Source organism: Paroedura picta, chromosome 9 (genome assembly GCF_049243985.1).
Source record: "Paroedura picta isolate Pp20150507F chromosome 9, Ppicta_v3.0, whole genome shotgun sequence".
Classification (NCBI taxonomy): Eukaryota; Metazoa; Chordata; class Lepidosauria; order Squamata; family Gekkonidae; genus Paroedura; species Paroedura picta.
In genome coordinates, this window is record NC_135377.1 from 96247852 (window position 1) to 96270725 (window position 22874).

The 22874-nt window shown below is 47.0% G+C and overlaps 1 protein-coding gene across 1 annotated transcript; it reads left to right on the plus strand.

The window, feature by feature from the left end:
• The first annotated feature begins 875 nt into the window (after positions 1 to 875).
• LOC143844317 (leukocyte elastase inhibitor-like) lies at positions 876 to 21698 on the plus strand. Its single transcript, XM_077351227.1, has 7 exons — positions 876 to 979; positions 2086 to 2262; positions 6540 to 6677; positions 9031 to 9148; positions 15644 to 15786; positions 17932 to 18099; positions 20155 to 21698. Exons 2-7 carry the CDS (start codon positions 2095 to 2097, stop codon positions 20557 to 20559), a joined length of 1140 nt encoding a protein of 379 aa, XP_077207342.1. The 5' UTR covers positions 876 to 979; positions 2086 to 2094; the 3' UTR covers positions 20560 to 21698.
• The last annotated feature ends 1176 nt before the right edge of the window (positions 21699 to 22874 follow it).

Below are 22874 nucleotides of genomic sequence, written 5' to 3' on the forward strand. Positions count from 1 at the left end.
CACCTTATACCTACCCTATGCCCTCCCCACTCCCTCCTTGAGACTTTCTGTAAACACAGGCCTTGATGTCAATTCCAGTGACATGTGATTTATGGGTGCTTGGCAGGGAGCTGTGGCCAGTTGACATCCATTCCAAGGCTCCTTGAAACTAGGGGCTCCACCATGGTCAAAGGGCTGAAAAGGGCTGTTCTGGGGTCTTCTGGGAGCCAGCAACCTTTTCTCTTGCGTTTTGGGTTTGATTCCCAACTCCTCCACAGGAAGCATGTTGGGTGACCTTTGGATGTTCACAGTTCTCTCAGAGCTCTCTCGGCCTCACCTACCTGACAAGATGCCTGTTGTGGGGAGAGGAAGGGAGAGGTGATAGTAAGCCGCTTGGATACTGCTCACAGTAGAGAAATATGAAGTATAGAAACCTTCGTTTCAGAGTCATCTCAAAAGACAGGTAAGAGTCACATGCAGGAGGGAATACCTGTGAAAGGGTTAGAAGCACCTTTGGACAGAACAAAGCAAAATCAGAGTCCAGTAGCACCTTTAAGACCAACAAACATTTATTCCAGGTGTGAGCTTTCGTGCGCAAGCACTCTTCCTCAGATTTAGTTCTTAGTCTTGAATCTAACATTTGGACACACTTCCCCATTCCGTGCTGGGAAGGTGGGAGGCGACCTTCTTTGAAAAGGGCAGCAATTCTTCTTTCTTTGGTATCAACAGAACTTTGGTATTTAACTCCCAGGTCTTTCCTAACCCAGAGTTGGCACCTCGACTTGGAGAGGGAATTCCTCCTGGAGTCAAACCGGAGGCGCCTCTGGGCACGGACTGCCCCCCTGGCCGAACCTGAGCGAGGAGGGTGGTGCCTTCGCTGGGTTTTGTCCTTCCCGCCTGCGGCTGCCCGGCCCCGAGACGCGCTGTGCGGGGAGGCGCCTCCACCTTGACCTCGCTGCACCTGCTCGGAGCCTGCATACCGGCGCCGCCGTCCGGACAGGTAAGTCCGTCGCCTGCTGCTGCGCCCTGCAGTCCCGCCGGGGGGCTCCCTGCTTCGCGCCCGCGTGGCCTGGCCTGGCCTGGCGTGGGGCTCACCTGGGTGGCCGCAGCGAGGGGGGCGGAGCGGCACGTCGGGGGCGCTCTTGCCTTGGCAGGGGGGTGGGGGAGGACCCGGGAGCGAAAGGGCTTTGGGGGCGGGGTGGTCGATGGAGACCTAGCTAGGCCGGGCACAAGGGGGTGGATTTGGGGCGAGCTTTAACCCCCCCCCCGCCCCAAAACATAAAAGGTTAAATAAAAGAAGCAGTACAAAAACCTGCTTGTTGAATCGTTGGAAACCGATTCACAATGGTGCGAGATAGAAAAAACAATGCAAAAAGCGTTTAAACATCTTTCTTTCTTTCTTTCTTTCTTTCTTTCTTTCTTTCTTTCTTTCTTTCTTTCTTTCTTTCTTTCTTTCTTTCTTTCTTTCTTTCTTTCTTTCTTTCTTTCCTTGTTCCAGTGCCCTGCCTGTCTCATGGGACTCCGGAGTTTCACAAAGGCTCTGTAATGTACCTTGGCATGTATTCTTTTTTGGGGGTTGGCTGTTTTTCCATCTCTTTCATCTGCATACCATCAAACTTGCTAGCATTTCCATGGTGACTAGCCTCATTGGCCCCACCGTCTTCCTTTCTTTCCAGTGTGTCATCCGCAAAATCACCCCCAAAGCAAGAGACGCCATAAGAAGAGCCAGCTGTGCTTGTGGGTCTGGTAACTCTGTCCTCCTCCTCCTCCTCCTCCTCCTCCTCCTCTTGCCATTTTTCGTTTCCTTTTCTTGGCAGGGTAGGGAGTCCACCACAGGTGCAGGGCTTGATTTTTTCAAGAGCTGCAAAGGGAGAGGTGTCCTCCAACAGGGTCCATTCTTCTTCCAGTGAAAACTGGCCACCCAAGCCAGGCCCTCACTTGGCGGAAGAGAACCTTTTCAATGCTGTGTAGCTAAAGGGGTAACCCATCTCAGCCAAGTCCTTCCCCTCTGACTTCCTCCTACGTGATCCCTTAGAATGGGCAGAGGTATTTCGGATTGTGTGTTGGAGACCCACAGACGGAGCATTCTCTGTTTCCCGCTTGCAGGTTGGCAACATGGAAGAGCTGGCAAAGGGACGTGGCCGTTTTGCCATCAATCTGTTCCGCAGGCTCATGGAAGTCAACCCAACAGGCAACATCATTTTTTCCCCACTCAGCATCTCTGCTGCCTTGTCCATGCTCTCCGTAGGGGCCAGAGGAAACACAGCTGCACAACTTGCCAAGGTCAGCAACCTTCCCCTCCTCTCCCTTCCGTATTTCTGGTGACATCTTCTTCTGGTGCTATCTGGCTGTTTTGTTACTGGGCACCGGCTGCTTGCCCTAAGTAAAACTACCCCTATCCTGTGAGGATGCTTTAAACTGTCATGTCAACATGAGAAGCTTTCCTTGCACTGGGTCTGGGTAAAGGTAGCTCTCAGCTAGGGATGCCAGCCTCCACGTGGGACTTGGGATCCCCTGGGAGTGTACCTCCTCTCCAGACTACAGAGATCAGTTTCTGGGAGAAAAGGGCTGTTCTTGGGGGTAGACAGCTTGGCGTTGTACCCCTAAGCTCCCAAAGCCATCCCCAAGGATCCAGGAGTTTCTCAACCTGGATTTGGCAGCCCCTCCCTCCACACTCTCTCACACACACATTCTCAACTGGGATTCTTGTCCCACAACTCACAGAGGCGTGACTCACAAAGGTGCTTCATCTTCTTGGGCAGCCAAAGAGATCCAGCTAAGCAAGGAACTAACCAGTAGAAGTTAATTAGTTAGCTCTTGATTAAGTGCTCATGATTAAGGGATGCATCTATCCTTGCCAAAGTTCCAAATGCAAACACTGTGGCTTTGTTCTTCTTGGGTCCTTATAACAAAGGTTGCATCAAAAGACTGCAGTCAACACATAGTCAGTCCAGGCAGGCCTCCTCAAAACTGCACCAGACGGAGCAAATGGAAAAGCTATTTTAACATGCTTTTAACATTACTGCTACCTTGTTTATCTCAGTCTACAAGCATTGGCTGTGATGTTAAAGAAACAGGATATGCGGTAAAGATTAGTTTTGCTATGATGCAAGAAATGCAGAATTCTGGAGAGTCCACTAAAAACACATATGGAATGGGCTTTTCAGTGTTTTTTGCAGCTGGAGTGTCGTCTGCGAAACAGGGAAATCTGCTTCTCAAGTGCATAAAAAGTGTGGAATGGGCCTCGGTCCAACATTTCCTTCAGTTCTCTATTTGGCCTTCACAGACATGGCTGCCCTGTGGTTTATTCACATTTCCCTCTTCACTCCTAAAGAGTTGGCTTCTCTTCTTTTTTATTTTCATTTATTTGTTTTATCTAATTTGTTTATTTATTTATATTTTTATACCACCCTTCCATATGGCTCTGGCCAGTTTACATAAAACATCATAAGGTAATTACATGGAACATCACAACAAATATAACAATCATAACATCTGTAACAGTGGACTTGCTGTTGTATAATAATTCGCTAAGGGCTAAGTGGGCGGAGAGTGAGTATGGCTTGTTCCGATTGGGCTTTGTGCATCCTAATTGGGCCCTGACTCAGATAGGTCAGGCCCACTCAGGACTTTAGCCCAATTATTGGGCCAGAGTTCTGACAGGGTCCACCCACCTAGCCCAGCCAAGGAAAATCTGGTGACATCGCTGCCAGTTTGCCTCTGGCAACTGCAGGGAGAGGAGGTTGGTAGGGCTGCTGAGGGGGGATGAGAACAGAGGCTTGGACAGGCTGTGCCAGCCCTTTATACTTCAGGGCTGTCATAACTTCCGCTTCCAACAACTTCCCTCACTTTGCCTCACAACGCTGACCGAACTGGCAGGTGAGTGCACTCCCTTCCCACTCCCTCCCTTCAGGCCTCCTGTGAAGTACCTTCTGACAGCCCCTAATTGAGGGGAGGGATGCATTTCCGAGAGCAATGCAGGGGTTGGGTGGGGGCATTCCTTTTGAGGGGGGGAGCTTTCCCCTTCTGCCAAACAGTTGGCTGACAGGGAAGCCACAGAAAAGCCCATTCTCACTTAAAATACTGTTCTGGTCGGGGGTTAGACAAGCCAAGCCATATGTAATTTTTCTTCGCAACTCTCTGCAGATTTGAGGCCTACTGCGCAGCGTTATTCTGCAGATGAAACTGGATGCTGTTGCAGAGGTTCTTTTGTCTCCTGTTTCATCTGCACAACAACCCTGTGCAGTAGGACCCAAGTCTTTCCATTCAACAACAACAACCTGTGTGGGAGGCCTTAAATATTTCTTCTGCACCACAACCTTGTCCAAAGTAGCCCTTTTTACCTGGGGAGCTGATCTTTATACTCTGCAGGTGAGCTATAATTCCAGGACCTCTCCAGGCCCCACCTGGAGGTTGGCTACCCCTAGTTTGGAGGTGGGACTTCAAAATCATACAATGCCTCATAGTCTGGCCTTCAAAGAGACATTTTTGCCTGCACAGCTGATCATTATAACCTAGAAATGAGCAGCGATCTAGATACTATGGTAGACGCTTGCAGACTGCAGTTGGGAGGGAGTGGTGCGGTTGTGTCCCTCCTGAGCTAAGGGATATGGCCAGCCTTTACCAGCAGGAACTCAAAAGTTGAGCTGAACAATAAAAATAATGTAAAACACATTAATTATTTATTATAGTGCACAGTTAAAAACAGAATAAAAACTTCTTAAAAACTATACATAAAAACAATACCTAGTTTCTATGTGCTGTTCGTTCGGTATAGTTTTTAAGATGTTTTTATTCTGTTTTTAACTGTGTTCTGTACAGTATAATAAATAATTAATAAGTTTAACATTATTTTTATTGTTCAGCTCAACTTTTGAGTTCCTACCTGTTACGGTTGGGTTTTGTTCCTTTTTTGGTTTAGCACACTTTACCAGCAACTGTTTGTATTCTGTGGCGCAGGCAGACAGACCAGCATCAGTCCTGTGAGTCTGGAAAGTGCAGGAAGATCTAAATAAATATTTACAATCTGAAACTGTAAATAGTGAACAAGTAAATGGCTGGAGAGACATGGGGACTGAAGTGACATTTTTAAAGCTTGACCTGTCAAATAAAAAAAAAGTATAAAAAAACCTTACTAAGGTCAAGACTGCTGTGCACAGAGAGACCACCTCTTAGGGCTGTCAGCTTCCACATGAGGCTCTCTACCTCCCGCATATGGCATCTGCTATGGAGAGAGGAAGGGAAGACAATTGGAAACTTCTTCACTACGGCCCATTCCCAGTTCTCTCAGACCTCTCACAGCTCCACGGCCCTCACAGGTTGACTATTGTGGGGAGATGAAGGGAAAAGATTTTTGTAAACCACTTTGAGACTCCTTTGGGACAGTGTACAAGACTCAGTTCTTCTTCTTCTAAGGAGCAGCTATGAAAGAAGGATGTGGGGACATAACATTTTATCAATAGTGAAAAAATGGAGACAGAAGGAGCAGGGTGGACACCCGAGTACTGTGACTACCCCATGTGTATTAGGGCAGGGGGACATTTTGATGTCTGTGACCTAATTAACACTAGAAGGGAAATGACACAGAAATGGGAGGAATTGGTTGCCATTTAATCTCCCCCTAAGAAGAGTCTCCAGTCTGAATTTCCCTTCACATATCTAAAAACATGGCTCTGTAAAGCTCATCTGTAACCACTATGCCACAATTCCCAAAGGTCAGTCCTCTCACCCACTCAATGAACATTCCAAACCACAGGTTCTTGACACCCATCTCTCCACACCCATGCCCTCATTTGTCACCATGCCACCACAGCCTCCCCCACAACACACACATTCAACCCCATGCCCGTACAGACTGGACAGATCCTCCTCTTCCTCTTCCCACCGCCAGGCTCTAGCACCTGTTGTATTCCTGGATACAACGGGCTTTGCCCCTACTAACCTATAACATGTCAACTAGGATATAGCAACTTTACTGGAACCCTTTGATAGGTTATATTTAGTAATGTAAAGAGGGTGACAGGGGGAAACAGCGGATATTGTTCGATCGGTCAGCCTCAATCAAATGCCTGGTTGGAGGAGTTCACTTTCGCAGGCCCTGCAAAATTGTGGGAATTCCGGCAAGGCCCTGATCTCTTCAGGGAGCTCTTTACATTTATATCCCGCCACTCCCACTAATGTGGTTCGTGGTGGGTAACAGTTGTCGACTGGCATTAAAATTGCTCTAAAATAATAATAAAATCCATATAAACCACACCCTAGGCAGCTGAAAGTCCCACCTCCCCCTGGGGAGTTGCAGGTTACAGTGGATGAGCAATAAGATTGTGAGTGTCCTGCAAATTGCCTAACAGTGCCTAATCTAGAGAAATGGGTATGATTCCCCACTCCTCCATATGCAGCCAGGTGGATGACCTTGGGCCAATCACAGTCGTGTCAGAGCTGATCTCACATAACAGTTCTGCCAGAGCTCTGAGCCCGACCTACCTCACAAGGTGGTCTGTTGTGGAAAGAAAAAGGGAAGGCGATGGTAAAAACCCACTTTTCTTCCTCCTCCCTGGCAGATGCTTCATTTAGATGGTCTTGAGGACCTTCATTCACAGTTCCAAAAGCTCAATGCTGAGTTGAACAAAAGTGACACCCCCAATATATTGAAGGTTGCTACTCGGCTCTACGGGGAGAAGAGCTGCACCTTTCTGCAGGTAAGTTGATGTTGAGGGCATAAAAGAACTTTGGCTTTTGATAGGCCTGCAAGCTACATCCTGGGATAGTTCTTTGCATTGAGAATCTGGGATTGAAAGTTGTTTGATCCCAAACCAAGCTCTGCTGTTCGAGCAAAGAGAAGTAAACAGGCAATGCAGATTGTTAAGAATGCTTTGGGGGATATTGGGGTTTTGCTGTTAAGGAGGCAGTGTCTTTTAGGAAGTTGGGATTTTGGTACCAGTTGCCAATCAAATGATGGCCAAAGGTTTGCAGTCCCACAGATCTTAGTGAAGGGAAAGAAATTGTCCTTTATGGAGAGTCTTGGTGGGGGGTGGGGGGGTCACATCCTGTGAAATACTGATATTTTTTCTGCTGATATTTCATTGCTTATTATCCCCAATGAGAATTTCCCTGCAATGAGAGTTATTTGGGCCATTGAGGATTAATGCAAAGGAATGCAGTTCCTGCTGCCATCCAGAAATGTTATTAATTGAGTCTGTAGTTCCTAGGTGCGAGGGGGACTGACACTGTATATTTCTGGTGGTATCTTCTGCTGGTATCTGGCTTTTTTGTTACTTGGCACCCCCTGCTCACCCTAAGTAAGATCTTCCATAGCCTGTGGGGATGCTTCAAACTGAACTGCTTAACTCCTATTTCTCCTCAGTCTTCTCTAGTGAGGAAAATAGTGATCAATGTGGCAAAAACATAACACAACAGGGGGGATGGGAATGGTGGCCTAGAATCACTGTTGGAGCAGTCCACAAACACCTAGTTTCTTTAAAAGATCAAAGTCTTCTTGGCCAGATGCTGCATCCAAGGGTATTAAATGAACTTGCATATGTAATCTCTGAACCTCTATTACTTTTGACACTTCTTGGAGAACAGGTGAGGTGCCAGATGATTGGAGGTGGGCAAATGTTGTCCCCATCTTCAAGAAAGGGAAAAAGGAGGATCCGGATAACTAGCGACCTGTCAACTTGATATATGTAGCTGGCAAAAGTTTGGAACAAATAATCAAACAGTCAGTCCTTGAGTAGCTGGAACAGAGAGCTGTGATATCTAAGACTCACAAGAACAAATCATGTCAGACCAGCCTTATCTCTGTTTTCAAGAAAGTAACTATATTGCTGGATCAGGGGACTGCTGTGGACATAGTTTATCTAAATTTCAGTAAAGCATTTGATAAGGTCCCACATGATATTCTTGTTGACAAGTTGGTAAAACGCAGTATGGATCCTAATTCTGTCAGGTGGATCAATAACTGGTTTACAGATCAGACCCAGAGGGTACTTGTTAATGGTTCATCATTCTCTTGGAGAAGAGTGACAAGTGGAGTTCGCCAGATATTTGTCCTGGGGCCTGTGCTGTTCAACATATTTATAAATATCGGATGAGGGTTTAGAGGGGATACTTATTAAATTTGCAGACAATACTAAACTGGAAGGGGTAGCAAACACAACTGACGACAGAATCAGAATACAGGATGATCTTGATAGGCTCGAGAAGTGGGCTAAACTGAATAAAATGAAGTTCAAGAGGGACAAATGTGAAGTTCTGCATTTAGGTAGGAAAAGCCAAATACATCAATATAGGATGGGGGAGACTTGTCTTGGCAGTAGCATGTGCGAAAAGGATATAGGAGTCTTAGTAGACCATACATTGAGTCAGCAGTGCGATTTGATGGCTAAAAAGGCAAATGGAATTTTGGGCTGGATCAAATGGAGTATCGTGTCCATATCACAGGAGGTGATGGTACCGCTGTACTCTGCTCTGGTTCGGCCTCACTTGGAGTACTGTGTTCAGTTTTGGGCACCCCAGTTGAAGAGGGATGTAGACAAACTGGAGCATGTCCAGAGGAGGGCAACAAAGATGGTGAGGGGTTTGGAGACCAAGCCATATGAAGAAATGTTGGGGGAACATGGCCTGTTTAGCCTGTAGAGGAGACGACTGAGAGGGGATTTGATAACCATCTTCAAGTATTTAAAAGGCTGCCCTATAGAGGATGGAGCAGAGTTATTCTCTCTTGCCCCAGAGGGATGGACCAGAAACAATGAGATGAAATTAATTCAAAAGAAATTCCGTCTAAACATTAGGAAGACGTTCCTGACAATTAGAGCGGTTTCTCAGTGGAACAGGCTTCCTCGGGAGGTGGTGGGTTCTCCATCTTTGGAAATTTTAAGCAGAGGCTGGATAGCTATCTGACAGAGAGGCTGATTATGTGAAGGGGGTGGCAGGTTACAGTAAATGAGGATTAGGGTTGTGAGTGTCCTGCATAGTGCAGGGGGTTGGACTAGATGACCTCCATGAGGTACCTTCCAACTCTGTTATTCTCTGATACAATGATTTCTCCAGGACTTTTTGATGAATCTTGAGAAACTATATGGAGCTGAGTTATCTGCCGTGGATTTTCAAAATGCTGCATCTGAAGCCTGCAAGCAGATTAACCAGTGGGTTGAAGAGAAAACTGAAGGTGAGACGGTCATAGACTTTCTGTCCTAACCTCTTGTCTTTCTGAGGGATCTCAGGTGAGTCTGTTGCTGGTTAGCATCATGTGCCATTCTGTTTGTTGTCCTTCATCATTCTTAGGGAGAGGCAGAACCCAACCTCTCCCATGACAATTACTTGCTATGGCAGAACCATTAGATAAGAACCAAGTTCCCCTTCCCAAAGACATGGCATAATTCTTCCCTTTCCCCCAAGATTGAAAGGCACTCTTCTTCTGAAGTGGACAAGTTGCTACGTTCGGTCAGGGCGACCAACTGCCCCCTTGACCCCTGTCCTTCTTGGCTCCTCAAGGGAGGTGGCCAGAAGATAGGAGGCCAGATCAGAGACATCATCAACTCCTCCCTGAGTACGGGAGAGTTTCCTAAGCGGCTCAAGGAGGCGGTGGTTCGCCCTCTCCTGAAGAAACCATCGCTGGACCTGCTGGACCCTGCTAACTACCGCCCAGTGTTGCACTTCGCGTTCCTGGGCAAGGTGGTAGAGAGGGCTGCAGCGGACTAGCTCCTGGCATTCTTGGAGGAAACTTCGGCACTCGATCCATATCAGTCTGGCTTCCACCCTGGCCACGGGGTGGAGACCGTTTTGGTCGCCCTGCTGGATGACCTCCGTCACCAGCTGGATAGAGGCGGGTCACCTGTGTTGGTCCTTTTACACCTATCAGCGGCCATTGACATCGTGGACCATGAATTGTTGGTCCATCGCCTGGCCGGTATGGGGATACGGGGCACAGCCTTGTGCTGGATACACTCCTTCCTCCAGAACCGGTCCCAGAGGGTTGCTGTGGGGGAGGAATTCTTGCGGCCCTATAGACTCCATCATCATCATCATCATCATCATCATCATCATCATCATCATCATCATCATCATCATCATTATTATTATTATTATTATTATTATTATTTCCCACCTCTCCCAACAGGCTTGAGGCGGGTCACAACAACTAATACCATTAAAATTCTCATTAAAACATCAATCTACTAACATGGCGGCTAAAAATCCCATCCCTCCCCCAATTATTAAAGAGGTGAAGAGGAAAGGATAGGGGAGTAGCGCACACTCCAACTCCTAGGGGGGGAGCGATGTCCCTGATTCGCTGACCCCAGCCTCAACCATAGACCTGGTGGAAGAGCTCCGTGTTACAGGCCCTGCGGAAAGCTGACAAATCCCGCAGGGCCCGCAGATCACCCGGGAGCTCATTCCACCAGGTAGGGGCCAGGACCGAAAAAGCCCTGGCCCTGGTCAAGGCTAGGCACGCTTCCTTCGGGCCGGGGACAACCAACCGGTTCTCACCCGCAGAGTATAAGGCTCTGCGGGGGGCATAGAGCGGTAGGCGGTCCCTCAGGTATGTGGGTGCCAACCCGCGTATGGCCTTGAAGGTTAAAACAAAAACCTTGAACCGGATCCGGGCAGCAATTGGCAGCCAATGCAGCTGCCTCAGCCCTGGCTGGATGTGGGCCCTCCAAGATGTTCCAGTGAGGACCCTGGCAGCTGCATTTTGCACCAGCTGTAGTTTCCGGGTCAGGGACAAGGGTAGGCCTGGGTAGAGCGAGTTACAGAAATCTATTCTGGAGGTGACTGTCGCATGGATCACTGTGGCCAAGTGGTCAAGGGACAGTTAGGGCGCTAGTAGCCGGGTCTGGCGAAGGTAGAAAAATGCCTGTCTCACTACTCTCTTGACCTGAACTTCCATAGTCAGGGAGGCATCAATGGTCAGACCCAAATTCCTAGCTTATGGCACGATGGTAAGTTGCACCCCTGCTAGGGTGGGTAAACGCACTGCCTGTTCCCGCCCCCTTCCCCCCAGACACAGGACCTCCGTCTTGGAGGGATTGAGTTTCAGGCGACTGCTCGAACCATTCAGACACTGCTTCCAAACATCTGGCAAATGGTTCCGGGGGGGAGTTCGGGTGACCGTCCATTAGGAGATAGAGCTGGGTGTCATCAGCGTACTGATTGCAACCCAGCCCAAAGCTCTGTACCAGCTGGGCCATAGGGCGCATAAAGACTTTAAACAATGTGGGGGAGAGGACCGCACCCTGAGGGACCCCACAAGGGAGTCTGGGACCTCTGGGACCGGTTCTGGAGGAAGGAGCGTATCCAGCACAAGGCTGTGCCCCGTATCCCCGTACCGGCCAGGCGATGGACCAACAGTTCGTGGTCCATGATGTCAAAGGCCGCCGATAGGTCTAAAAGGACCAACACAGGTGACCCGCCTCTATCCAGCTGGCGACGGAGGTCATCCAGCAGGGCGACCAAAATCGTCTCTACCCCGTGGCTAGGGTGGAAGCCAGACTGATATGGATCGAGTGCCGAAGTTTCCTCCAAGAATGCCAGGAACTGGTCCACTGCAGCCCTCTCCACCACCTTGCCCAGGAACGCAAAGTGTGACACTGGGTGGTAGTTAGCAGGGTCCAGCGATGGTTTCTTCAGGAGAGGGCGAACCACCGCCTCCTTGAGCCGCTTAGGAAACTCTCCCGTACTCAGGGAGGAGTTGATGATGTCTCTGAGCTGGCCTCCTATCTTCTGGCCACCTCCCTTGAGGAGCCAAGAAGGACAGGGGTTGAGGGGGCAGGTGGTCACCCTGACCGAACGTAGCAACTTGTCCACTTCAGAAGAAGAGAGCTGCCTGAAGCCATCAAACCTCACTACCAGTGGCGGCCAACAGGTCTCCAGTTCATTCACTGTATTAATTGTGGTGGGAAGGTCGCGACGGAGTGACAAGACTTTATCCGCAAAATAGCTCGCAAATGCCTCGCAGCCGATTTCCAATTGTCTAGTGTTTTGGCGCCCCCCAAGGGCGGTGAGTGATCTAACTACCCTGAATAATTGGGCCGGGCGAGAGCTTGCGGACGCGATTTCCATGGCAAAAAACTCACGTTTAGCCACTTTCACCGCCATCTCATACCCCCTCATAAGCGTGCGATAAGATGTTCTTGTAGCCTCGTCACGAGTCTTCTGCCACACTCGCTCCAGTCATCTCACTTCCCTTTTCTTCTCCCAGAGCACCCCCGTGTACCAGGGGGCCCGTTTGAGTCGAGGGCAGAGAGGACGTTTAGGGGCGATCTTATCTATGGTGGCCGACAGGCGGGACTGCCAGTCCCCCCCCATGGCCACAAGTGAGTCGCCAGGAGGCATCGGGTCCCGCAGAGCATTCTGGAATAGTGGGCATAGTGGTCTGACCATGGCACAGCCAAAGCTGTATCCAGATCCACCTCCATCCCGGCGCCAAAAATCAAGTCGAGCATGTGACCAGCGTAATGGGTGGGCTCAGCAACAAATTGCGAGAGCCCCAGTGTCGCCATGGTGACACCAGGTCCCCACCAAGTCCTGAAGAGGGCGCGTCTGCGTGGACGCTGAAGTCACCCAGGATTAGAAGCCTGGGGAACTGCAACGCCAAGGCGGCCGCTGCCTCCAGCAGGCGGGGCAGGGCATCTGGCGGGGCGTTGGGCGGGTGATATACCAGCCAGATAGCCAAGCTCTCGACCAAGCCCTACTCAATACTGACACACTCCACCCCACCGATTTCCGGCCCCGGGAGAGCCCTGTAGGCGAGAGCCTCCCGGACCAAGATTGCCACCCCCCTCCTCTCTTGTGGGTCTGGGATTGGTGAAGAACAGAGTAACCTGCTGGGGCCAGTTCTCTCAAGGCCCGGGTGCAGGGTCCCTCAGGGTGCGGTCCTCTCCCCCACATTGTTTAACATCTTTATGCGCCCTCTGGCCCGCTCTATGCCCCCCGCAGGGCCTTACGCTCTGTGGGTGAGAACCTGTTGGTCGTCCCCGGCCCGAAGGAAGCGCGCCTAGCCTCGACCAGGGCCAGGGCCTTTTCGGTCCTGGCCCCCACCTGGTGGAATGAGTTCCCGGATGATCTGCGGGACCTGCGGGATTTGTCAGCTTTCCGCAGGGCTTGTAAAACGGAGCTCTTCCACCAGGTCTATGGTTGAGGCTGGGGTCAGCGAATCAGGGACATCGCTCCCCCCCCCCAGGAGTTGGAGTGTATGCTTACTCCCCTATCCTTTCCTCTTCACCTCTTTTATAATTGGGGGAGGGATGGGATTTTTAGCCATCATGTTAGTAGATTGATGTTTTAATGGGAATTTTAATGGGGTTAGTTGTTGTGACCCGCCTCAAGCCTGTCGGGAGAGGCGGGAAATAAATCTAAAAATAATAATAATAATTGATGGTTATGTCTTTCACTTGGCTAGGCTCGCAGTTGTTGGCCCCATTACCATGCTTCAGGCAAGCTTTGGGATAGAGAGCAGACTGCATGAATATTTGTGGAGCTACTGTTTACTTCATTCGTTTAAAAGTTTCTTTTAAAAAAAATCCTCATAGTTAAAAAATTGCATAACAGTTCTCTGGGAAGGAACAAGGTTTCCTGGGAGTTAGCAGCAGCAAGACAAGTATACCTAACTGTCTTAGCTAGCTGTTGTCTGTACTCATTCTTATGTCCAACTGTAGTTCTTTTTTTTTTTAGCAAGATTTTTATTTTATTTTCCAAGATTAAAGATGATACAATACAAGTAATCTACATTATTAATACAGAAAAAAGAAGGTTATGCTCTTCATTTGATACACTTAATTCCCCATTTCAATCCCCTTTTAAATTATTTTCTTAAATAATTCAGATAAGGGCCCCATTGTTCTTGAAAGGCCTCTTCTGTTCTTCCGTTGACTATCAGTGTCAGTTTAGCCATCTTGGCAAAGTCAGCTAATTTATTCAACCAGTCTTCTATCGAATTAGTTCTTGCGTTTTCCATTTCTTGGCCAATTCTAGTCTTGCTGCCGTTGTCGCGTAGACGAATAAACTTTGTGTGTGGGTTGGGAGGCAGTGCAGAGGAACACTTAATAACATAGCTTCAGCTTTCATAGGAAATCCAAGACCCCACATTTTATGCATAATTGTATGTATTTTTGCCCAAAACTTATAAACTTTTTCACATCTCCACCACATATGAAAGAAAGAACCTATTTTATCATCACATTTCCAGCATTTGTTATCACAGTTTTTAGCAATTTTGACGATCACTTTTGGTGTCACATACCACCTGTAAAACATTTTATACCAATTTTCTTTAAGTTTTTGACTATTAGTATACTTAGGTATTCTAGACCATACTAGCTCCCATTGTTCCATTGTCACATTTGTCTCAATATTTTGCATCCATTTAATCATACATGGCTTTAACCCGTTCCGTTTCCGTCTCATACCTTAATAGCAGTTTGTATATTTGGCCCTGCAAGTGTGGCTTGTCTTGGATTACTAAGTTTTCAAATTCTGGTATTGGAGCCTCTAGATTTAACGGTTGCTGAAACTCTGCTTTGAATCTAGATAATAATTGGTTATACTAACCATTGGATTTCTACTCCTTTCTTTATTGTTTGCATATCCTTAAACTTGCCAGTCTTTGATATTAAGTCTTTGTACTGGAGACAAGTCAGCCTTTTATGTTGAGATTTACCAAAATATGCCTCAATTGGCGATTTCAATATTGATGGTGCTGGAGATAGTCTTTTATTGTATCTTGACCATACGTTCAAAAGTCCACTAATCCAGATGTTTGCTACTACTTTTTGTTTTTGTTTTCCTGCTGCCCATAGTCTTTCATGGTTTTTCTTTCAAATACGAGTTCTCTTGAATGCGGTTCCCGTATCCAGTCCACTATATATGTAAGTGCTGCTGCGTCTTTGTATAGTTTTAGATTAGGAACATCTTGACCTCCTCTCTCCTTCACATCTTGAAGTATTTTAAAAGCAACTCTTGGCCTTCTTCCACTCCAGATAAATTTATTGGTCACTGATTGCCATTTTCTCAGCGTTTTCTCCTGGATCTCTATTGGTAACATTTGGAACAAAAAGTTAAATTTAGGCAACAAGTTCATCTTGACCGTGGCCATTCGAGCCGACCAGGACAGTTTCAACTCATTTCATCTTTTGATATCCAGTTGTATAATCTTCCATAGTCTTTCATAGTTGCCAGTGAAGAGTTCTCTCCAACTGTAGTTCTGAAGGCAAAACCGGGGGGGAGGGGGAGGAGGAAGTGTGCTCAAGAAGCAGGAACTCTGCTGTTGAGCCAATCAGGGCACTGGAGGAGATAATTTAAAAACCACCAGGAAGTTCCCATCCAATCTATGCTAAATATGCATTCCTCCATCACCCTCTGCAGGACCTTGGATTCTGACCAATCATACAGATCTTGCTTAGGTCAGCAGGTTGGGCTGAACACAGTAATCCAACTGTACGGGACAGTGACAATAGCCAGCCCTGCCATTAAGCCACCAGCCCACACTCAACTCTCATGCACTGATTTTCGTTTTACTTGTTTCGTCATTGGTTTCCTTGTAAGCTACCTTGGGCCTCCTTTGCAGGAAATGTGGATTAGAAATGGCCAAACAAACCAATGATCTGTATGCCTTAAGTGTTGGGTAGAAAATTACTCCATTATTCCTTCTGCCCTTTCCTTCAAGGTAAAATCCTTGACTTGTTACCTGAAGGCACGGTCAGTGAGGTGACCAGACTCGTTCTGGTGAATGCCTTCTACTTCAACGGCAGCTGGGAGGAGCCATTTGAAGTGGGGATGACCGAGGAAATGCCGTTCCAACTCAATAAGGTAACCGCAGCACTTAGTTTCACCTTTGCTCTTACACCCATCTGTACAAGATGCATTTTAAGGTGGCATCCTCCAACAGGTGCACCAGCTTGCGATTACATTCCAGGTCAGGTTTAGGGTGTTGGTTTTAACCTTTAAGGCCATATGCAGTCTGGGCCCAGTGTACCTCTCCAAATATGTCCTCGGAAGAGCCTTTCGCTCAGCCAGTACAAACAGGCTAGTAATTCCTGGCCACAAAGAAATCTGGCTGGTCTTGACCAGACCTTCTTGGCCTTGGCTGGTGCCTGGAGGAATGAGCTCCCAGAAAGCATCAGGGCCCTGTCAGAGCACAATACATTTTGCAGAGCCTGCAAAACAGAGCTCTTCCACCAGGCCTGTGATTGAGGCAAGTAAAACCACCACTAACAACATCGTACTGGCTGCCTCCCTCCTGTACCCACACGCCCACCCTCAGTTCAGGGATTACATCTCTGGGTGGACTTTGTGCTTTAGAAATGATTCTAAAATGTTGAATTGTGATGACAAAAATACTGTTTTTCTACATGTTGTTCAGCGCCCTGAGTCCACTTCAGCAGAGAGGGCAGTCTAGAAAGTCAAAGAAATAAATATAAAAAGACATTTATGATTTGGCTAATTTCCCATCACATCAAGAGTAACACCAAATAAGGACCCCTCCTGCCATTTTCAAAATGCACAGCTTAATACTGTATATGGTTATTAAAATGTTAAAACCATCTAAATTTAACACTGAATATTTCTGCATTAGGTTCTTTGGAGCCAGAGTTCAATCTAAATGCTTTTTGACCCAAAGGATGGATGAATTTTGATGGAGCCAATGAATGTATTCATGCCGATGCAGGCTGGCAGCCGAAAGGTCTATCCTGTTAAACACAGAGAGTTCCATTTTTTGATTCTTCAAGCAATAAATCCACAACCCAAATTGCTTTTGTATTAATAATGATGAGTTTATTTATACCCAACACATTTTCTATTGTATTTAGCTTCAAACTCTGTAGACCTTGTTCCTTTTATATTTTTAATCAACCAAACCAATATTTTGGTGGCTGAAAAATATTATGCTGCCCTAGATTTCAGTTAGTCCACACAGAATGCATGCAAGAGAATAAAGTGAAAAGGTTAAATCAGAATTGCTTTTGCTACTCAGATAACAAAATGCAGCTTCACATAGCCTATCAACTATGCCTATATGCTCTAAATCAGTGTTATTTACCTTTTATCCCAGGCTTTCCCAACCAGGGTTCGTGAAACTTTGGGGTTTCTCAACAGCCATGGAAGGGTTTCCCAAATGGGTGGGAGTTATTTATTTTTAAAATATATTTTTAGAATTTGTTAAACATTTCTTGTCAACCTCCTCCTCAAATGGCCAGTGATGGTGTGGAGGGGGTGTCCACAGCTCTGCTTCCCAACCGTATTCTGCCCCACTTCTGGGGTTTCTCAAAGTCTGAAGAAAGTTTCAGGGGATTCTGAATGGTGAAAAAATTGAGACAGGTTGCTAATCCACTTTCATCCACTCCCCCCCCCCCTCCCAGGCTGCAAGAGAAAAATCAGGACTCAAAAGCAGCGTTCCAGGCTTGATGTGAGATTTATACATGATTGTCAGTTTTGAAGTTTAGCTTCATTTGACTCTAGCAGGATCTCTGAAAGAGCTTAAGAATTGGTTCAACGAGACGTTGTGTCTTCAGGCAGTCACCCCAACCCTTGGTGTTACGGTTGATTCCCATGTGCTTTTAAAGGCCTGGATCTGGGATTTTTATACTGTGCGAGAAGGAAAAAAAACTTTGGTTGCTGACCAGAGGCCATTGCAAGTGGAAAGGTGGAACTGGTTAAAATTCCAGATATGCCCATTTGTTCCCCAAATTATGAATGTTCCCTGAAGTTTGGAGTTGGCCCTCTAGGGGGCTGTACAGGAACCCTGAGTATCCCGGGCTGTGTCTCATCTTAGGCTGGAGGAACTTTCTCTAATTTAAGTGGCTCTGTGACTAGAGGAGGAATTAATGGCCACTGGAAACTACAAAGCATAACTTGTTTGAACATATTTTGGGCAATATTGTTCCTATCTATGTCCATTCATCAATGGTGCATATGCAATCTCCCTGACCCATTTTTCTTCATTCCCCCATCCAGAAGGAAAAGAAGACTGTGAAGATGATGTACATGTCCAAGAAGCTTCCTTTTCGGTACATCCCTGAATGCAAATTGAGCGTCCTGGAAGTGCTGTACAAGGGGAAAGAACTTAGTATGATTGTCCTGCTGCCGGACGACATTGAAGATAACTCCACTGGCTTGGAACAGGTGATCTCCCACCCACCAAAAAAAAAATCTGTCCCTCTTAATAAATCAGTAAGGAGCATTGCGGTGGGCTGTGTCCGTGATCAAAACTCCTGGATTGGCCCCTTGGCCCCGGACTGACAAGCGGAGGGGCCACTCAGAAGGCGCTTCGCGCCTTCTAATTGGGCCCTCACCAGGACAGACTACAGTTCCAGCCAGTTGGGAGGTGCAAAGCCAAAGTTCTGACAGGGCCAAAGTTCTGACAGGGCCCGCCCACACAGCCCAGCCAGGGGCAATCTGGAGAAAGGGCTGCCAGTCTGCCCCTGACCACCACAGGGAGAAGAGATAAATAGGGCTGCCAAGGGGGATGAGAACGGAGGTTTGGACAAGCTGCACCAGCCCTTTTTGCCCCAGGGCTGTCCTTACTATCATGTCCAACTGTGAATTGCCTCAGAACCCTGACAGAGCTGGCAGGAGGCTGCAGAGTGCTCTCCCTCCCCCTCCCTTCAGGCCTGCTGGGAAGGAGCCTCTGACAGCCCCTGACTGAGGGGAGGGAGGTATTTTCCTTGAGAGAGCAACACAGGGGAGCCTGAGGACCTTCCTTTTTTTGGGGGGGGGGGTGGACAGACATGGGAACTGGCCTGGCAAATTTTAAAAAACAGTATAAAAAAACCTTACTAAGGTCAAGACTGCTGTGCACAGAGAGTCTTCCTCTTAGGGTTGCCAGCTTCAATGTGAGGCTTTCTACCCCACCTCCCTCATGGGGAGTCTGCTATGGGGAGAAGAAGGGAAGACGATTGGAAAACGCTTTGAGACACCTGAGGCCTGCTGGGTCACTGTGGCCCATTCCCAGTTCTCTCAGAACTCTCACAACCCCACATACCTCACAGGTTGACTATTGTGGGGAGATGAAGGGAAAAGGTGTTTGTAAACCGCTTTGAGACTCCTTTGGGTAGTAAACAGCAGGGTACAAAAATCCATTCTTCTTCTAAGGAGCAACCATGAAAGAAGCATGTCTGCACATAACATTTTATCAACAGTGAAAAAATGGAGAAGAAGGAACAGAGTGGATGCCTCTGTACTGTGACTACCTCATGTGTATTAAGGCAGAGGGGCTTTTCGGTGTCTGTGGCCTAATTCACACAAGAAGGCACTTCTAAGCTCTAGCATCCATAGTATTCTTGGATACAACGGGCTTTGCCCCTAGTATAAAATATTTTGCTTAAATAGTGATATATCAAAGGTATGGAAAAATGCAGAAACAGAGAAGCAGGCAATACAATATTTTGATTTTAATTTAGAAATTTAGGCAGGAAGGAGGGGAGCCTTCAATGGTTCAAAATATTACTTCATCTGGCCCAGTATTCCATTCCATTCATTCATTCATTCATTGCCCCTCTCTGTATCCTGGCTGAGGGCGGTGTATAACATGTTTTACAACAAAGTTAAAATCAGAATACAAAACTATGCAATAAATGATTAAAACTCGGTCCCGATGTTCTGCCTCAATATAGCTGGGTGATATGGGTATTCTTGGGGGGGGGGGATTCATCTCTGTGACCTACTCTCAGCCAAATACCTGCTCAGAAGAGCTCTGGCATGCAGGCCTTACTGAACTTTGATAGCTCATTCAGGGCTTGTGTCTCTGCAGGCAAGGAATTCTACCAAGCTGGGGCAGGGCCAAAAAGGACCTGGTTGAGTCCAGTTGCACTTTGAGAGAGCAGGGACCACCAGCACATTCACATCTGGAGATCTTGTCTGGGGGTATATTGCAAGATGCAGTCCCTTAGATACGCTGTGTACTCTGATAGTTTCTGGAGGACTCAGAGAGGACTCTCCAAATTCTTCTGCTCAAGGCCCCTTTTCACTTACCTGGCCTGTCTGAAGGAATATGGTTGGCCACTGAGCTGTAGCATCTGTGACAGCCACCCCAGTAGGACCCCATGAGCTCTTCTCCATAAGCTCTTTTCAGGTGCACATTAGGACTTAGGTTTTTTGCTAACTGAGTGTAAATGTATGTCTCATGGCAATACTTTGGAATGATTTCCTGGTTCTCTCTGTGTCTGTCTCTAATTGTAGCTGGAGAAGGATCTCACTGTAGAAAACCTCCAAGAGTGGACAGACCCAAGAAAGATGTCCGTCAGTGATGTTCACGTGTACTTCCCGAAACTTAAGCTGCAAGGGACTTACGATCTGAAGTCATATTTACCAGCCTTAGGAGTGCTGGATGTCTTTGACAGCTCCAAGGCCGACTTGTCAGGGATGTCAAGATATCCTGAGCTCCACTTGTCCAAAATTGTTCACACATCATTTATAGAAGTGAACGAAGGAGGTACAGAAGCTGCAGCAGCAACTGCTAGAATACCAATGCTTTCCAGTCTGCCTAGGGGAACGGTTTTAACATTTGAGCAAGCCTTTCTGCTTTTTCTCCATGATATCAAAACAGAAGACATACTTTTCATCGCAAGAGTTGCTTCTCCATGAAACGTGAAACAAAAGGCAGGACCATAGAGCAGAACTCCCCAATTAGTTATCCTTACCCTGCTAGAGAGAGAATGAAGATCTTTTACTCGCTGTACAATCCTGTGCAGTTAGCCCAAGTTTAATTCCTACTGCTTTCGGTGGCTTAGGTGGAAGGAAGCCTGCCTTGGCTTCATTTCAATGCCGCTTGGCTTCCCTTGTGCTTGTTTTGCTGATTCTGCACAGATGTTTTAACACTGTGTCCCACCACTTCTGCACTGAATGCTTCCTGGAATATGGAGTGTGGCATTCGTTGCTTGAAATGAAGGGATGTTGCCCCAGAGGTGGACATCAACATATTTAGGAGCAGTTGTTCCATTGGTGTTTTCCCTTAAGGCTGATTGTGAGTATTTCTCAGGATCAGCTGCTTTTGCTCCCATAATTCAGTACCATTAAACCGGAAAACTGGTGCTGCTAAGCTTTTCAGTGGCCTCTAATCCGGAGAACTGGGTTTGATTCACGATTTGTCCACATGAAGCCTGCTGGATGACCTTGAGCCAGTCACATTTCTCTCAGAGCTCTCTAAGCCCCACATATCCTACAAGATGCCTGTTGCAGGAAGAGGAAAGGAAAGATGATTGGTAGCTGCCATGATACTGCTTAAAGTAGAGAAATGTAAACTATAGAATACTCTCCAGAGTCATTTTGAAAGACAAGAATGAATAATGTAACCATTTATGCCTAAAAAAAATACCTATGGAAGGGTAGAAGCAGCTTAGGTGGAAGGAAGCCTGCCTTGGCTTCATTTCAATGCCGCTTGGCTTCCCTTGTGCTTTTGTTTTGCTGATTCTGCTCGGATGTTTTAACACTGTGTCCCACCACTTCTGCACTGATTGCTTCCTGGAATATGGAGCGAGGCATTCATTGCTTGAAATGAAGGGATGTTGCCCCAAAGGTGGACATGAACAATTTTTGGAGCAGTTGTTCCATTAGTGGTCTTTCCCTAAAGCTTATTGTGAGGCCCATTCTGCACAAGGACCAATGTTGCCAATTGGTTCCTGAAAGCGGAAACGCTATATTTAAAAGTGCTATTCGGCCCTATGCATACCTGCGTTTGTAGTGGAATCCAGTAGCGTTTCAATCGTTTCCCACAGGTTTCCAGTCCTGCAAAAATAAAATTTTTTTAAGAAAAACACACGTTGCAACGAATATGCCTTGATTCCTTGATTCCTCCTAACGTAGAGACCCATCTAGCTGGCAGCTGGCGTGTTAGCTGACGATGCATTGTTACCATGCTCCCCCAAGTGAAAAAAAAATCCCCTCCCCGTGCATGTGCGCGATTTTTGGCCGAAAATAAATGGAAATTGCAAATGGGGCTGTGTTGTGCTTGGTGACTTGGGGGAGCTTTAAAGCATTTCTGTGGAGGGACTGTAGCCTGAGAAGCCTCACTGAGTGAATGAAGCCTCGCCAGTTCATTGCTTTCTGCTCGCTCCGAGAAAAAAAAATGGCCATCGCTTCGCCGGAAGTTCGGAGGAGAGAGCCAGGAGGAGGGACATGGCTGGAACTGCAACAATGTTAACGCACAGGTCTTTTTCGCTACTGTTGCAGATTGTTTGCAAGAGTGTAGCACTTTTCGGAGGGTCAATCCACTTTTCTGGATTTCCCTTTAAGCGCTACAACGAATCGCTTTTTGCTGATCAGTTTCAGGAGTGTGGCAGATTGTGTGTTACGTCGTGCGTAACTGCAAATTAGTAGCATTTACAGTTTGCCACACTCCTGCTCAATTTGCCACACTCAGCAGTGGAATAGGCTGCCTAAGGAGGTGGTGAGCTCCCCCTCACTGGCAGTCTTCAAGCAAAGGCTGGATACACACTTTTCTTGGATGTTTTAGGATGGGTATGGCTGATCCTGCATAGAGCAGGGGGTTGGACTAGATGGCCTGTATGGCCCCTTCCAATTCTATGATTCTATGATTCTACATTTAACTTGTGCGGAATGGGCCTGAGTATTTCTCAGGATCAGCTATTTTTTTTTTTATAGAAAATTTTTATTTTTATTTTCCAGAGTTAGAGACAGTGAAATACATGCAATCTACATTGTCAATACAGAAAAAGGAGGGTTATGCTCTTCATTTAATACACTTAGTTCCCCGTTTCAATCCCCTTTGTATTATTTTCTTAAATAATTCAGGTAAGGGCCCCATTGTTCTTGAAAGGCCTCTTCTGTTCTTCCGTTGACTATCAGTGTCAGTTTAGCCATCTTGGCAAAGTCAGCTAGTTTATTCAGCCAGTCTTCTATCGAGGGTATTTCTTGCGTTTTCCATTTCTTGGCCAATTCTA

Coding starts and splice junctions, on each gene's coding strand:
- LOC143844317 (XM_077351227.1), top strand. CDS start 2,095: ATGGAAGAGCTGGCAAAGGGACGTGGCCGTTTTGCCATCAATCTGTTC. Junction 15,787..17,931: donor TGCCGTTCCAACTCAATAAG/GTAACCGCAGCA, acceptor TCCCCCATCCAG/AAGGAAAAGAAGACTGTGAA. Junction 18,100..20,154: donor ACTCCACTGGCTTGGAACAG/GTGATCTCCCAC, acceptor CTCTAATTGTAG/CTGGAGAAGGATCTCACTGT.